This window comes from Carex rostrata, chromosome 2 (assembly GCF_964058835.1).
Source record: "Carex rostrata chromosome 2, lpCarRost1.2, whole genome shotgun sequence".
Lineage (NCBI taxonomy): Eukaryota > Viridiplantae > Streptophyta > Magnoliopsida > Poales > Cyperaceae > Carex > Carex rostrata.
The window spans coordinates 10,386,325-10,404,366 of record NC_135919.1 but is presented as its reverse complement, the minus strand read 5'-3'; the positions used below and the strand labels follow the sequence as shown (position 1 = coordinate 10,404,366).

General features: G+C 34.2%; 1 protein-coding gene across 3 annotated transcripts; it reads right to left on the bottom strand.

The window, feature by feature from the left end:
* Window positions 1–10,060: 10,060 nt before the first annotated feature.
* LOC144574013 (uncharacterized) lies at window positions 10,061–17,522 on the bottom strand. Of its 3 annotated transcripts, XM_078323830.1 has the most exons (18): window positions 17,156–17,522; window positions 16,492–16,561; window positions 15,476–16,084; window positions 14,996–15,184; window positions 14,354–14,467; window positions 14,219–14,277; window positions 14,059–14,125; window positions 13,928–13,979; window positions 13,719–13,811; window positions 13,491–13,574; window positions 12,917–13,332; window positions 12,744–12,805; window positions 12,569–12,638; window positions 12,404–12,484; window positions 12,194–12,295; window positions 11,509–11,645; window positions 10,828–10,921; window positions 10,061–10,640 (listed from the first exon to the last, which is right to left on the bottom strand). In XM_078323830.1, the coding sequence occupies exons 1-18, from the start codon at window positions 17,197–17,199 to the stop codon at window positions 10,446–10,448; spliced, it is 2,538 nt and encodes an 845-aa protein (XP_078179956.1). In that variant the 5' UTR covers window positions 17,200–17,522; the 3' UTR covers window positions 10,061–10,445. The 3 variants fall into 3 exon arrangements, with proteins under 3 accessions (XP_078179956.1, XP_078179965.1, XP_078179972.1); XM_078323839.1 differs by lacking the exon at window positions 10,061–10,640 and having other exon boundaries at window positions 10,878–10,921; window positions 11,509–11,655; XM_078323846.1 differs by lacking the exons at window positions 10,061–10,640; window positions 10,828–10,921 and having other exon boundaries at window positions 11,600–11,655; window positions 12,164–12,295.
* Window positions 17,523–18,042: the final 520 nt, after the last annotated feature.

Here is an 18,042-nt window from a genome sequence, read left to right as displayed (position 1 = left end):
GTATGTACGGAAAAGTGTTGTTTTTATTTTTAAGACAGTTGGTGGCTCGGATCGCATGGTAGACAAATAATATAGACTTATCCAGAATTTAATTAATTAATTTATTTTACAATTTATTCGATTTTTTTTTTTCAAAATTTTGAATTTCAAGATTTGTCTTCTGGTACAACATCAACCATATCCATTTTATTTTATTCTTTTGGAAGCAATCACTTTCTTTCCGGTTCTTTTTCATCCAATGCAGATGCATGATTGCACAATTACAGAAACATACATAAATTATATTTATCGCCATACTAGCATGTGATTACAATAACAAAATTTCTAATTAATCAAGCAAGTAAAACAGATATATATTACCACACAGAAAAACAGAGTATAACTACATCATTGCTCTCTGATTCTAACACTCAATTAAGAGAGAAAATTAGAAGGGGAAAAATAGAGAACATATGAAAGATCAACAAGATCTATAAGTTTTTTGACACCAGATATATAGCTTCGGTTGAACAGCTGGTAACCTTCTAGTTCAAGCTTTTCTTGCTTTGTTCGAATCACTCGGCACCAAGGCGTCAATTACTCTTCTAACCATGTGAACTTTGAGCTGGCCTCTTTTGAGCGGAGGCCGCCACATCTCATCCTTACAATCGTTGCAGTTGTTCCGGCACTCAACGTTTGATCCGAAGCTGTTCTGGTGAAATGACAGATGCTTTGTTGGCATTTTGATAGACATATAAGTTAATTGAAGAGGTGGATTGGATAGAATGAATGTGTAAGTGAGGTGTGTTGAGTGATTAGGCTGTGGTGAGATAGTGAAAGAGGGGCTGGATTTATAGAGGGGAGGAGATGAGTAAAGATAATAACAGAGTAGTTTTGGCCTCATACAGCGCATGGAACCTATAAAGTATAGTTTTGATTTTATATTGTGTGTATTGTATGAAGTAAAAAGTGTTCTGTTAAAATATTAACCCAACGGGACCTAGGGAATTTATTATTGGTTTGGAAAGAATTGATTCCTAAACCTTTCTATTTGGACTGGTCCTGGTCCAAGTTGTCATGAACAGTCAAACCATTTCATACATGACCCCTGTCAGTTGGTGGTCAAAGATCTTCAAACCTTTTTGGTAGATTCTTTTCTAATTATTTTATTGTTTTCTTAACCATAATGAATTTTCATTGTAATTAGGTGATTAATAAAGTAACTCAAATTTGAAGGGAAGGGAAAAAATATACAGTTTTGTACAATCATTTTTTAAAAGCGACATATTTTGAAGAAAAACATTAATGAGTGGGATTAAATTTTAAGTGGAACTAAGAAGTTTCTTATTTGATAGAGTCGGATTAAAAAAATATTAAAAGAGTAACAAAGGGTGCCAAAAAGACTTAATTTAATAGAATTGATGTCTTGAAAATTCGGACAAAAAGAGCTAATTAAGAAGACTTGTTCCGTACAAAAGAAGCAAAATTTAATTCGAACTAAGGAGATGTTGTTAAGTGAGATTAAAGAGCTAAAAGTAGTCTAAAGGATTCTTAAGTGGAGCTTACCAAATACCACTTTGGCTTCCTTAAAACTCCTTTAAGTTCCTTAGTCAATCTTTCTGAACATCAATTCCATAGTAAAAATAAAAATTATCTTGCTTTAGACTCATTTTGTTTGAAATCTTAATTTCTATCCAAGACACCTTTATATCTGAATTAATCATCATTAGTATATATCAATCAATTAAGACAATTAAACATAAACTCCTTATTACGAATTTAATAAGGATTAAAATTTAATCCTATTCTGTTCCGAACAGGTCCACAATAAATGTGTAATAAAATTACACATTTGCTTAGCTTTTATCACAATGAATGAAAGCCGAAATTTGGGTATTGAGGTTTGTATATGGCCTTTAATCGGCCCTGTCACATTTAGACATTTTCTTTCCTATTTGCAGATTCATGTGAAAAGTTACAAATGTAATTGATCAAGAACAAATATCATGTTTTATCCAACAAATCAGAAAGAATGAGGTTACGGTAATATGCATATTACGGAGATTTCTATCTTTTAGTTTTAAAGTTCCATCAATCGATCTGAAGCGTTAAATCTCTATATAAAAATATATTCGGAGAATAAATTTTACATTTTTTTTTAATCAGAAACTGTTGGTTAAACCTGTTTATTTATATATAAAATTTGCTTGAGAAAATTTCAATCTACAACCTATCAAGGATAAAATGACAGAATTCGAGGTTTTAGCAATATATATAAACATACACCAGGAAGTGCGCTTGCGCACAACTATAAATTTAAGATAAATGTTATATATTCATTTTAAATAACCAGTTGAGAACCAAAAGAATAAATTGTCATCCAAATATGAAATACAACAGAAATGAAGGTGTTTATTCTTCTTCTTTTTTCCGATAAGACAATAAGTTTTCACGTCAAAGAAATTTTGGTCTACGACTCGCCCGTACAATATGAACCATGAAGATATTTCATATTTTGGACATAAAGATAACGACAAGGAAGAATACAACCGAAAGAGATCAATTTGCTTGTGAACCTTCAAGAATAGTGCTTAGTTCTTAGAAAGGCAGTTGAGTGGTTGACCTTAAAAGTAAACTTTTCTTGGGTCTTTGCGCCACTGTTGTGGTCTATTACCCAACTCTTAGATCAAAGGAAATAAGAGGTGACATACGGTTAATTATCAAAACAGGCATAATTGCCATAAGCCAAGACAAACGGTTTTGAAATTTTAAATAATGAAACAAAAGATAATATTTGGATTGTTCCCATATACTAAACCTGTTTTACATTTTTTTTTTTTTAAATTTAATATTTTTTAAGATAGGAAGAAAATCATTGTTTTTTATAGTTCAAAATCTTCCAAATCAATGGATTTTCTACCTATCTTAAAAAATAGTAAAAAAAAAAATTCAAAAAATATAAAATTTGATCTCTAAGCACATTTTAATATGGATATTATAATGAACAGTTCGGATTGACTGTTTGGACTTTGAAAATGCAAAAATGACTTAATTGACATATGGGGTTGGAGTACTTGTGGAAATGTATTAGTCGGTCCCATAAAAAAAAATACATTAAGGGCTCAAATTTTTCTTCAGCCATGGATCCCAAAATCTTTAGAACCGGCTCTGGTGGTTGACCTTAAAAGAGGTAAACTCTTCTTGGTTCTTTGTGCCACTGTTGTGGTAATAGACCTTATTTTTTTGAAATTAAGCAATTGAAATATAATTTATAATTTGTACACATAAATCATACATGAAAAATTATGAAGTTTGATGAAAACTGTTACAATTCATCAAATGATATAAAATTTACAACGATGTTCCAAATTTGATTATAAGCTTTGCAAGGAATTGCAGAGCTGCAAATACGTACTACTCAAAGAATATATGTATAAATTTATTGGATACTCAAAAGTATGTAAATCCCTTTGACCACTAGCTAGTACGTAGTTATCATGGCGCTTTATTTATTAATAAAAAAAATTATATTTATTTAATTTAGAAAAATAAATTGTGATGATATCATGCTCCCAACCAAACTAGCTAAAAAAAATGCTTAAATAAGATTTTTATAAAGGTAAAGTGATGACAATTTAAGATAACATTAATGAGAGTTGTCAAATGTAAGTATACATTTAGCGTCACATATCAGCTATTCTTGATCTAAAAAGAGTAAAAGATTCAATGAACTGAGAAAGAGTACCCTCTGACAAATATAAGAAGTATTTATACTTTTATTAGCATCCCTAAATGAGAAAGAGATCAATCGAGTATTTTTAAAGGAGGCGGTGGACATAAATAGTTTTTTAAAATAATAGCTTGTTTAAAATTGGATCTCAAAAGAAGGCCAAAATAGGAGCGTAGTCTCCAATTACTAAAAAAAGTACCTCTTCCCTCTTATATACAGCTCAAAGAGGAATAATACAATTCATTACCACAACATATATAAAAGGAGAGAGATATATATAGACTTGAAGAGACCGAGAGAGATAGATAGAGAGACTGCTTAAAGAACAGAGCGAGAGAAAGAGAGAATTGACAAAGAAAGAAACACATATGGCTCTTCACCAAGCAAGATCTAGTCGGGCAGCGCAGATGTGACCTGTTTTTCAGCATAATCTTGCAATGGAATTTGCAATCATAAATCAGGTTACTGACTCATATCGGTTTGTGACGATCAATACCGAATTTCCTGGATTAGTGTACAAGACCATAGCACACCCTAGGAACCTCTCCCCCGAGCAATGTTACTCTCAGGTCAAGTCAAATGTTGATAACCTTAAATTTATACAACTGGGGATTACTCTTTCCAACAGAGATAGCGATGATTCTATGACTTGGGAATTTAATTTTCGTGGATTTGACCCCCAAGATTGATTCACAAGATCCGAGCTCAATTGAGTTGTTAAAATTGCAAGGAATTGACTTTTTGAAGAATAAAATTGAGGGTGTTGACCCGGATATATTTGCATAGCTAGTTTGGGAATACAAGTTACTAATTTCTATGTCTGATAAAACATGGTTAACCTTTCATGGGGCCTATGATCTTGCATTTTTAATAAAGATCATGTCTGGACAAGAGCTGCCGGATGATTTGTGAACATTTTTGTACCGCATCACTATCTATTTTGACCATGACGTATTTAACGTAAAATATCTCATTAAGTCATGCAATGGTTTATATGGTGGTTTGAAAAATGTGGCAAAGATCCTTAAGGTAGAACGGGCTATCGGCCTTGCTCACCAGGCTGGTTCTGACAGCCTTTTGATTTGGACAGTGTTCAATAAAATGATGAACCTCTTCTTCAAGAAAGGTATTGAGTTCCGCCACATACGCATTATATGTGGAGTGCAAGAATTGTAAATTAGCTTATAATTTTTGTTATTGATTATTTCAGTGGTTTTGATACTTATTTTGATCATGTCAATTATTTAACTTAGCATTGCATATGATTGTATTTTTTTCTCTTTTAATGGACAATGATGTTTCTGTACTGTATCATTCTTTTCTTATTTTAATTTGATATCTATTTGTTTAGAACTAATGTTGCACTATGTATCTATTTAATGAGCGGTTATTCTTTCATGTACATTTTAACCTTCGTTAGATTACCTAATTTGGAATGGTAATTCAATCAGGAACATTGTTGATTTTATTTTGTTTTATTTTTGAAAGTTTGAAAATAGAATTATAGAAACTGAGTTTGATTCTATTTAAAAAATAAAAAATCCAACTTCGGCCTATAATGAAGGGTTTTTTTTTAAAAACACCAATCCAGGTATCCACAATTACATGACATGAACTAATTCTCGAAAATTGCGAAAGAAAAAAAGTGCGAAATGACTGAACCAAGGCTGAATTCTACATTGCGGCCAGTAGAGTGGTTAACTAAGAATAAATCACTCTATTAAAAATTTAAAAGCATGTACAAGATAAGTGCGGGTTAGTAGGTATAGGCCCACACATTAAATAATGCATCCTAGCCTGCATTTACCTCGTGCGAGTTGCAAGTTGCAACCATATTAAAATTAAAATGGCTTATTAGCCCCACGCCCCCACTTCATTTAAATTTAAAAAGTAAAATTTAAAAAGTAAAAATATTCTCTCCCATAACAGAAAAGCAGAATTCATTACAAGTTGGTGGATAGATTCGGGATACAACTTTATTTTTCAAAATAAATATCTTTCGATCTGCGGTCGTTTCATCAAAAAGAAAACAAGACATTTGTAAGTGATGTGAATTTTATAGAAGAATAAGCAATTAAAGTATGTACGGAACAACATCAACCATATCCATTTAATTTTATTCTTTTGGAAGCAATCACTTTCCGGTTCTTTTTCATCCAATGCGGCATGTGATTACGATAACAACATTTCTAATTAATCAAGCAGGTAAAACAGATATATATTACCACACTGAAAAAAACAGAGTATAACTACATCATTGCTCTCCGATTCTAACACTCAATTAAGAGAGAAAATTAAAAGGGAAAAAATAGAGAACATTAGAAAGATCAACAAGATCTATAAGTTTTTTGACACCAGATATATAGCTTCGGTTGAACAGCTGGTAACCTTCTAGTTCAAGCTTTTTTTGCTTTGTTCGAATCACTCGGCACCAAGGCGTCAATTACTCTTCTAACCATGTGAACTTTGAGCTGGCCTCTTTTGAGCGGAGGCCGCCACATCTCATCCTTACAATCGTTGCAGTTGTTCCGGCACTCAACGTTTGATCCGAAGCTGTTCTGGTGAAATGACAGATGCTTTGTTGGCATTTTGATAGACATATAAGTGAATTGAAGAGGTGGATTGGATAGAATGAGTGTGTAAGTGAGGTGTGTTGAGTGATTAGGCTGTGGTGAGATAGTGAAAGAGGGGCTGGATTTATAGAGGGGAGGAGATGAGTAAAGATAATAACAGAGTAGTTTTGGCCTCATACAGCGCATGGACCCTATAAAGTATTGTTTTGATTTTATATTGTGTGTATTGTATGAAGTAAAAAGTGTTCTGTTAAAATATTAACCCAACGGGACCTAGGGAATTTATTATTGGTTTGGAAAGAATTGATTCCTAAACCTTTCTATTTGGACTGGTCCTGGTCCAAGTTGTCATGAACAGTCAAACCATTTCATACATGACCCCTGTCAGTTGGTGGTAAAAGATCTTCAAACCTTTTTGGTAGATTCTTTTCTAATTATTTTATTGTTTTCTTAACCATAATGAATTTTCATTGTAATTAGGTGATTAATAAAGTAACTCAAACATATTCCGAATAATTTGAAGGGAAGGAAAAAAAATACAGTTTTTGTACAATCATTTTTTAAAAAGCGACATATTTTGAAGAAAAACATTAATGAGTGGGATTAAATTTTAAGTGGAACTAAGAAGTTTCTTTTTTGATAGAGTCGGATTAAAAAAATATTAAAAGAGTAACAAAAGGTGTCAAAAAGACTTAATTTAATAGAATTGATGTCTTCAAAATTGGAACAAAAAGAGCTAATTAAGAAGACTTATTCCGTACAAAAGAAGCAAAATTTAATTCGGACTAAGGAGATGTTGTTAAGTTAGATTAAAGACCTAAAAGTAGTCTAAAGGATTCTTAAGCTTACCAAATACCACTTTGGCTTCCTTAAAACTCCTTTAAGTTCCTTAGTCAATCTCTCCGAACATCAATTCCATAGTAAAAATAAAAATCATCTTCTTTAGACTCATTTTGTTTGAAATCTTAATTTCTACCCAAGACACCTTTATATCTGAATTAATCATCATTAACATATATCAATCAATTAAGACAATTAAACATAAACTCCTTATTACGAATTTAATAAGGATTAAGATTTAGGGTAATTATAATTTCCCCCACCTATCCATCCCCCATTTCATCCCTCAACTAATTTTATATTTTAACTATAACTATAACTACTATTTCTAACAACCTTTATTTATTTACTCTTTATCCCTTTCTCTTTCACCTCCATTTTTTTCTTTCACCTCCATCTTCTTCTCCCACCTCCTTCTCCCACCTCCGTCTCCGCCTCTCCCACCTCCCTCTCTCACATTCACCTCCTACACCTCACCTCACCTCCGCCTCTACCTCCCTCTCCCACCTCCACATCCCACCTCCTCCTCCGCCTCTGTTTTTCCATCGATAAGCTCCCCTCCCTCTTACACTTTCGCCTCAGTTTTTTCCCTCTACGCCGGCTGCTCCCGCTCCAGCGAACGTTCTACCGAAGATCATCCGTCACTCCATCCCAATCAAGCATGCCTCTGCCAGGAATGAATACTTCAACGTGTATGAATGAATACTTAATTGTGTATGAATGAATACTTCAATGTGTATGAATGAATACTAGAGCACGTCTTTACCGGGCCAAATCCGTCACTGTCGATCGTATCAAAATAATTTTGTATATGTATATGCAATTAATCTCTTTCATGTTTATATTTCCCTTCCTCATGAAGTAGCAAGTTTTGCAAAGAACAGAGCTTTATTAATGGTGAATTAGGCCACTGCGTATTAAATAAATGACATAAAAATAAATTTTGAAAAAAAAATAGAGATATATGAATGAATACTTCAATGTGTATAAATGAATACTTAATATCTTAGATATGAATACTTGCGTGACAAGATATTAATACTTGTGCAACTGATAACTCGAAAGTATGTCATCATGAATCTCATTTAAAAGATAAAATTGTGTAGAAAACGTTCTTGGTTTTAGATTTGCAAAATTCTTCACAGATCGTCAGAAATATTGGTTAGATTGAACGGAGAAAAAAAACTCACCTCTAAAAACGTGTAAAAGATGGATGAGTGATGTGTCCAGATTTTATATTTGGATTTACACGACGAGGATTAATATTTTCTTGATAAGAGATGAATACTTGTGCAACGGACAACTCGAAAGTATGTCATCATGGATCTCATTTGAAAGATAAAATTGTGTAGAAAATGTTCGTGGTTTTAGATTTGCAAAATTTCTCACAGATCGTCAGAAATATTGGTTAGATTGAACGAAGAAAAAAATCACCTCTAAAAACATATAAAAGATGGATGAGTGATGTGTCCATTTTTTATATTTGCATTTGCACGACGATGATGGATACTTTCTCGATAAGGATGAATACTTGTACAACGGACAACTCGAAAGTATATCATTATAGATCTCATTTTAAAGATAAAATTATGTCAAAAACATTCGTGGTTTTAGATTTCAAAATTCCTCACCGATTGTCAGAAATATTGATTAGATTGAACGAAGAAAAAAAATTCCACCTCTAAAAATGTGTCTAGTTTTTTTTTAAAAAATACTTGATATATTAGGTATGAATACTTGATGTGTTATATATGAATACTTGATGCATTATAGATGAATACTAGCGCACGTCAGTTGTAAAATCTTTCAAATATTATGTGGTCCCCAAATAATAAGTGGTCCCTCTAAATAGTTAGTAGTTATTGAAGTAGTTAATGACTGAGGATGAAATGGGAGATTGTTACAGGGGATAGGTAGGTGCTCCCTAAGATTTAATCCTATTCTGTTTCGCCGAACAGGTCCATTACTCCATTTGCATAGCTTTTATCATAATGAATGAAAGCCGAAATTTGGGTATTGAGGTCTGTATATGGACCATTAAGCGGCCATGTCACATTTAGAAATTTTCTTTTCTAGTTGCAGATTCATGTGAAAAGTTACAAATGTAATTGATCAAGAACAAATATCATGTTTTATCCAACAAATCAGAAAGAATGAGGTTACGGTAATATGCATATTACGGGGATTTCTATCTTTTAGTTTTAAAGTTCCATCAATCGATCTGAACCGTTAAATCTCTATATAAAAATATATTTGGAGAATAAATTTTACATTTTTTTTAATCAGAAACTGTTGGTTAAACCTGTTTATTTATATATAAAATTTGCTTGAGAAAATTTCAATCTACAACCTATCAAGGATAAAATGACAGAATTCGAGGTTTTAGCAATATATACACACATCAGCAAGTGCGCTTGCGCGCATCTATAAATTTAATATAAATGTTATATATTCATTTTAAATAACCAGTTGAGAACCAAAAAGAATAAATTGTCATCCAAATATGAAATACAACAGAAATGAAGGTGTTTATTCTTTTTTTTTTTTCCGATAAGACAATAAGTTTTCACGTCAAAGAAATTTTGGTCTACGACTCGCCCGTACAATATGAACCATGAAGATATTTCATATTTTGGACATAAAGATAACGACACGGAAGAATACAACCGAAAGAGATCAATTTGCTTGTGAACCTTCAAGAATAGTGCTTAGTTCTTAGAAAGGCAGTTGAGTGGTTGACCTTAAAAGTAAACTTTTCTTGGGTCTTTGCGCCACTGTTGTGGTCTATTACCCAACTATCAGATCAAAGGAAATAAGAGGTGATATACGGTTAATTATCAAAACAGGCATAATTGCCAGAAGCCAAGACAAACGGTTTTGAAATTTTAAATAATGAAACAAAAGATAATATTTGGATTGTTCCCATATACTAAACCTGTTTTTGAAATTGTCTGTGAACTCACATATCGTATAATAAATAGAAAGTGATTATTCATCAAGCTTATAATATCCTTCTAGCCTGTTCTAACCATTATGTTATTACACCTCATAAGTTGTAATAAATACTCTCTTTTCTTCTAATATTTTACACTGAAAAACTGAGCCTACAAGACAGATTGAACCTCACTTTGAAATGCAAAAGAAAAAAGAAAATGGAAAACTGAGATATAGAATTGAAAAAAATAAACAACAATAACATAGCCTAGTTTCTAATTAATATGTTGAAGCCATCTTCTCGGACGGTTTCCCAAAAAAAATAAAAAAAGAATGAGAATATCTCCGCTTACAATAATAAAGTAATGCTCATATCCAACTGGAAATTTTCACTTTTCTCCCTCTTGCTTTCCATTTTCTTCCATGTGTAGTGTTTCCTCATGCGGTGTATTTACAGTTTGGTCCTCATCATTGGTATTTTTTGCAACTGAGCCCTCCTCGGGATTTACAGATTTTGATTCCTCAGGAGTATTAGGTTTGGTGTCATCAGGATTAGGTTTGGCTTCCTCATTACTCTGTTTGCCCTATAAATATAACCAGTATGTAAGAAGAAATTTATTCGCAGAACTCCTGGGTTACACTGGTTATTAAAGTCTAGTACTTTGAATAAATTTACTTAAATAACTAGGAAAAAAATTGTCTCAGAAAGCAGGGGTTCTAATAACTCAAATAATTCAATTAAATCCTCAGAAATTAACAATTTGAACTTACCTTATTCTTGTCAAGCCAACCGAAGGGTCTGGCCAGCAAACTTATTCTTCTTGGTTGTATATTATCCTGAGGTAATTCTTGGCTTGTCGGTGTTCTAAAAAGACAAGAACAGCAATATAAACAGATAATGTGAATTAAAAAAATAAAAACAGCAACACCAGTGAGGATAACAGCAGTACGGTAATATATTAAGTAAAGTGGAGAAAAGGAGACACTATGAAGCACAAAAAGATAAGTTGACTGATATTTACGCACAATGGCCATGTTTGGTTGTGGAGTAAACCCTTTTGCTCCACACTTAAGCCGTCAAATGAGGAGTAAAATAGGGTGAGCTGGAGTAAGAGGTGAATTAATCCGGAGTAACTCCAGCTGGGATAACTTACTCCACACTCACTGTCATAGGCAGTTCATTTCCCAGCATCTTACTCCTCCAAGGAGATCAATTTAATCCATGACTTAAACTACCAAACGAGGTGTAAAGTATGAGTACGATGAATTAATCAATTTAACCCTCATTAATTTTACTCCACAACCAAACATGGCCAATATTTTATAGACCTGAGCATAACTTGGTTATTGCTGAGTGACATTTCCGTTTGGTTAACACAGCAAGAAAATATAGGCTGGAAATAACACACAAATTTCAGATATAACAGGAAAACACAGAGAAGGATGGGATACCTAGGAGAAGGAGAAGAAGGCTGCTGAGCTTTGCCCTGGCTAGACTGGTACTGTATGGTAGCCTCTAGCATTGTTTCTGCCATTACTGCTCTTTTCTCCAATTGCGCAAGTAATGCCATGGCCTCCTCGTACTTTTCCTGCACACATCTGGCAGCAGTTTATAATACAGACAAAAGAAAATCATTATTTATATCATTTTTAGCATGTCCATTGACAAGCACTCCATGAAAAACCTAAAAAGAAAGTTTGCTTCCTTTCTGAAAGAAACATAAAGAGATCTTCCCAGCTAGGCCCCAACATTTTCAATATTACATAAGCATTCCCATTAACCCTTGGATTGATAGCTATTTATTCTTAACATGCATCGGAATGCAATACTTATCAAAATTTTCACAGCACCACCCTTACAAAGTGCTTCTTTTTTAATAAAGATTCTCTCATCAAACAATGGTTGGAAAAATTTTGTTACAATTATTACGATTCAAAAGTTGCTTCATGAGGGTAATTTTGAAATTTTCGACTTCGGTTAACAATAGTGGAGGTTATTAACAAATTTCAAAGTTTCAACTTCGGTTGACAAGCAGCTTGAAACTTGTGTGGCTTTGCACGAGAAAGTGGAGTTTTCAAAATTACAAGAAAAGTGGAGGTTAGTAACATATTTCGCAATAATTGCTAGTCAATTAACCTGGATGACATGAACAGCATATTTCTGAGCAGCTGCGTCCTGCTCAGCACACACGCGAGCATCTTCAGTGACCTTTTGTTCTTGTTCCACTCGCATCAAAACCTTTTAAGCCACACAAATATTCAGTAGATTAATACATACCTTCTTGATCTAAAATTTATAACTGCAAAAGTATAGTCAAATTACATATCAACTGTCTTTTTTACCAACCTGAAGCATGGCTCGTTCTTGCTCCTGTTTGTCAGACAATGCTTGTGTCAGCTCCTTCAGCTCTTGTTCAAGCTGCTCAACCTATTTAGAAGAATGCAAAAGTTTAAGTTAACATTGTTTAGTAAAGCTAAAAAATGGTTTTTAATCTATTTCCGTTCGATTTACCTTTGCGCTCAGTTGGCGCCGGTTGTCTTGCTTTACCATCTCCATTAAAGCAGTCTCCAACTCCTCCGCTCTAGTGACAGCAAAATCCATATAAAGCAAACAATTGGAGGTCAATTTTGTTATCAAGCTTCAAATATAAAAACAACTAGAGATTTATATATATTTAAGTGCAAACCTGAGGACTGCTGACCGTTTCTCCTCTAAAAGTCTGCATAACTCAACTTTCAACCACATCACCTGTTAATTAGCGATTGATTAATAAACAAGCAATTCAAAGTGATACAGGCAACAAAATAGATTCTGTATCAACTGGTAAGTCATCCATAAATCATCAGATTCAAGTAATACCTGGTCTTTGAGATCAGGCAATGAATCTATCTCAGCATCAATTGATAGATTACAGAACAAAGCACCCGCACTAGGTGAATCAGATTCTACTGGTTGGACATCTCCATTACTACTGGCATTGCTCAGCCGATCTCCCTCTAATACCAGTGGCTCCGGGTCCCGCTTGAAACTGTAGAGCTTCGTAGCAAGGGATTTGGAGCCTTTCCATAGACGCAGACCTTTCTTTCTCTCCTCCATTGCAGAGAGAACTGACGGTCTATGTTTAATCCGTAGTTCTTGAAGCCTTGTTTCAGTGACTACTTGATAACCCATGCATGCAGTCAATACGAGTTGACTACTGTCAAATGTTGAACCCGCTAGGGATTGGAGTAAGGTTATTGCATCACCAGCATCTTTTGTTGTTACAAGTGCGGGACCTGCATGAGTTGATAAATGCCATGGTTGGTGTCAATTCAACTATTGGTAATAAGGTGATATGTTTAGGAATATGGGAGAAGTATTCAAGTACTTTGATAAATTTGTGATAAAAGGTTATGATGAAAAAGGCAAACAAATGAATAAATGGGATCAGTACCATAAAGTTCCATTAATGCAAGTGCCGTTCTGAAGAGAATCACCCGATTCCCGTCAAATAAAAGCACGTCCCATACACGTAGAACTGAAATGTTTAATTATCAACATATTATCTATTTCAGACCAAATGTGCAATAAGATTGACAAATAAAAAAATTGCAAACTTCAGCAACTAAATTGGAGTTCTAACAAGAACTATGGAAAGTTCTAACATAAGAAAAAACCTGACCACTTTCCCAAGGAAGCATATTCATGAAAATTGAGAGGAACCAAGGTCCAGTGACCCATGCAACCTGAACTCCAAGATAATCCAGATGATTTACTACAATTCAAAATAGAAGCAGCAATTATTTTTCAATCTTGTCTTTTACAGTATGTAATTTCTACAGTAGGAGACCCAAAATAGATAAATAGGAAAAAAAAAAATGGGCTGCAAACCTAATTTAGGGAACCTCTCACGGACCAAATCCTCTAAGACCAGCTGATCAACCTGGAAGGAGAAAACATTGGCAGTTCAAATATCTGGTATTATCGGGATAACTAAACGAAATTCAAGAAACAAACTGTACCTGGGATTCAATCATTTCCTCAGTGAAGTAACCATCAAAGTAGTCATCAATGATACCGGTCAAAGTCCTAGACAAATATTTACACAACACGTTATCCAAAAAAAAAAAAACACGTAGTTTCTGAACTAACCGAAATTAATCTTGTCAGGCAAATATTTACCAAAAAGCATTCTCCTCAGGCATCAGCAACAACAACAAACCCGCAAAGAAATTCATTGCCTATAATTGTTCAACGTGTTATGCCAAATTGCTACATCGCAATGTGTAAATAATGTTGCAATTAATCATATAATACCTGGCAGTAGCCAACTGAAGGGTTATGCCGTGCATATGCAGTAAGAAGTCGCCTCAAAGCATTTCTCCCATTCTCATCCAAACAAGGATGCCCAGGAAATGTCCTCGGCAAATCCTTCATAAAAGAAGAAGGACAGTGAACAACATGAAGTTAAACTTTAAAGAGTGAGGTTAGCGTGTGCTAGGCTCACCAAGAGTGCTTGGTGAGCTTAACTCCAAAATCTATTGGATTGACGGAAAATCCAAAATGTTGAAACCGATATATTTCATGGGCAATGCATGCATCCAAAAATTTGAATTTTTTTAATTCATTCGTATAAAGTCAAGCGGTAAAAAAAAAAATGTTTTGCAGGATATTTTAATGCATTTATTTTTCATCATTTTTTGACCGCTTGACTTTATTCTAAATGAATTCGAAAATTTCAAACTTTTGCATCAAAACACATCACTCATGAAGTAGATCAGTTTCAACGGGTTCGGATTCGTCGTTTGAAGCCAATCCGATAGATTTTGTAGTTAAGCTCACCAAACCCCCTTGATGAGCCTAGCACACGCTAAGTCTCGCTCAACTTTAAATCTCCAAGTCATGGAAGATTATATTTTCAAAAAAAAAAAAGGGGTCACTGAAGATTCATATAGAAACCTTCTCTATCTGGCCTTTCCATTTCTCAACTGAGGCAGCCTGAGGCACTTCCTTCAGCTCACCATTTGTCTCTTCATCTGGGGAAGCTTCAGGACTTTTATTTTCTTCACGATTTGTTTCCTTTGCAAGAAGACCCTCGTAATAGCCTTCAATTCTACGAGCTCCAATTCCAACAAAGGCTTGCCACAGCTATGTATTATGACACAGGTTATCCCATTATCAAAAAGAAGAAAAGGATGATAATGGATCTTGTTTTTCTATGGGCCCAGTTTAACATCCGATACTTCTCAAAGTTTATAATAAATGGCATAAAAAAAGGAAATTCAAGTACATTACAAGCAAGATGCCACTGGTTGAATTGCATAATAGGGGGACTGTACAAGGTATTATCGCATTCTTAAGATGATGGTATTTTGGATATTGTATCTACAAAAAAAGAACTCGAAATAACCAAAATAATGCCATTTTGCATATCTTTACCTCTCCTCGGAGAGCCATTGGCAATCCTCCACGCACTAAAACCTCTAGCTCCTCTTTCCAAGAGAACTCTTCTTCACCAATACCATCACCAACCGGGTTCAAACCCGGATTCACACTCCCATTATCACCTGATTGCACCTCCTGATTAGGGGGGTCAACCCGCTCTGCATCATAGAACTCATCATCAGAGTCCTCGGATTGCTTCTCTTCATCGATGGATGCTAAAGATCCCCTAATTGTCCCCAAGCCGTTATCAGTTCCATTTTCAGCCAAGCCCTTAACTCGCTGACTCATCAATTGTTCGATGTGGCAAAGAGAGGGTCTAATCTTGGTCCAAATTTGAATTTTGTGTGTTTTTGTATCTTTTTCAACTGTTTTTTCAAGTGATCCATTTTCATGTGAGGTCTCTAAATTATCGGTGACTTGAACTTCTTTCTCGGTTTTCTCTTTTGGTGTTTCTGTCAGCTGTAGTTTCTCCTCTTCTTCATCTCGAGTTGTTACATTTTTTGTTTCTTTTTCAGATGATATTCCGTCTGGTTTTGGTGTCTCAGTCTCAGCTTGTCTTTGAAGAAAGTTATTCCATCTATCTGATCTCTCCTCCTCTTCTTCCTGAGATAAAAATAAATAAATAGATCAGTCTGAGAGGTCAATAGGAAACATAGAATAGAGAACGCCAAGGACAGAATAGTCAACTGAGCAACTTAGTTTGGCATACATGAAAAATGTTGAAGATAAGCAGCATCTAAAGAAGCCCAAAGATCAGGATTTGAATGTAGATAAGTAATAATTGAAGTAACCTACTGTCAAATGTCGAGCAAGATTTTAGCACTCTATGAGGACTACTAATAACATAAAGTGAAGAATAAAGAGCCAGGTATAGATTGTTTAGGAGTTCACTAATCAAAATCATTACAAAACCAAGCAACTTTTCTATATAGCAAATTTTAAGCAACTAGACTGCAATTTAAGCACTGAAACATATCGGTTTTACCTCTAATTGACAATTTGAGACATACCTTGTAGATGTTTGCATATTCTCTATATCTCTGCAAATGTTGAGGCCGTACCGCAAATCCATAAGCATCCCTAAACAAATTTTAATTAACAATAAGCATCCTTGAATAAAGTTTAATTAACAGTAATAATCACAATAATCCCATCATGCTACATTGCAGTGAAACATTGAAAAATATAATTGAACTCGCCCCAATTAGTTACCTACACTCAACTGCCATAGAGATCTGGGTCGATCAATGAAACCATTAGAAAGATCCCTAATCAGAACATCAATCGGCCACAATGAAGATTCGATGTTAAAACCCAAATCGCCCCCTTAAACCCTAGGTTAGGGGATCGGGAGATGCCGCTTTTCTAGAACTTTTGCAATTTCGATATTCTTTTCCAAAAAGGGAATAAACGATAACACGGGAACAGTAGAGTACACCTCGATTACCATCCACATTATCCAAATTTAGAGATTGATATCCGTAAGCGGAAAAATCGGAGAAAAGGATATAAATCCAGAAAGTTAGTATTCTCACTTGCATTCAAACAATATATACATAAGATCGAGCAATACCGTGTCCTATAATAAAAATAAGCGGCAGAGATCTGGAGACATGGATCCGATTTGGATTAAGAAAAGCAACAGCCAACAGATAAAAGTCGGAAATAACAAACCTCTTGTGCTCAAAGGTAATGAGAGGCAAGCTCTTCCCCTTCATTTTAGCGTTGTAAACGATGCCAGAGAGAAATATCAAATATCCCCTTTTATTCTTTCGCTATGCTGTCGCTGTTCTTCATTGAAAAACAACAAAGATCTCGGCTCCTCCGGTAGTTAGACTAGGGTCTGAGTGAAGTAACCTTACGATAATTTTTCCTTTTATAGTTCTCTTCTTTTTCAACAGTTAAATGTGCAGATGAGGAACTGGAGAAGATGAATAAACCTCTGCTCTGTTCTTGCTCAGATTGAAGGTGAGAATTACGAACTGAGACGGCTATTTTATTAGGCTATTAGCTTGTAACTGCACGCGGTTCACAGCTCCTTACAGATCAACGGAGGTGAAAAACAGATCTTATGAGGCAGTTCGCGCTTGTGGATATTGCTATCGTGGTACACATAATGCACTCTTTTGAAGTTGGTACGTAAGGTAAGAATAAGATTGGTGCGAAAATAGTTTTAATCGGAATAATATTGAATTGTGTGAATTTTGTATTATTTTTTTAATAGTGTAGATAGCAATTGAGCAGAGTTATGTTTTATAGCTCCAATCATATCTCATATTTTTATTTTTTTTAAATAGTCAATTCCAATAACTCAATATGATTTTCATATTAAAACGCTTGGAGATTAAATTTTTTTATTTTTTTTTATTTTTTTTTGCTATTTTTTAGATAGTTACACAATTTTGGTTTTATGGTCCATAATCTTAAAAACAAATTCCAAAATATGAATTACGATATGTGTTAGTCTTTGATATTATTATAAGTATCGCAGATTGGAATGTTTATGTGAGAGATATCATTTTCTAGCTAGCATATCTCTACTTCTCTCTCTGACACATCTA

Bases quoted from the DNA above. Each gene is read 5' to 3' on its own strand.
- LOC144574013 (XM_078323830.1), bottom strand. From the start codon at position 17,199: ATGAAGGGGAAGAGCTTGCCTCTCATTACCTTTGAGCACAAGAG. The intron at 12,639-12,743 runs GTTTGCACTTAA...TGCTGTCACTAG, and splicing joins AAACGGTCAGCAGTCCTCAG to AGCGGAGGAGTTGGAGACTG. The intron at 10,922-11,508 runs GTATCCCATCCT...TTGTCTTTTTAG, and splicing joins CCTTCTTCTCCTTCTCCTAG to AACACCGACAAGCCAAGAAT.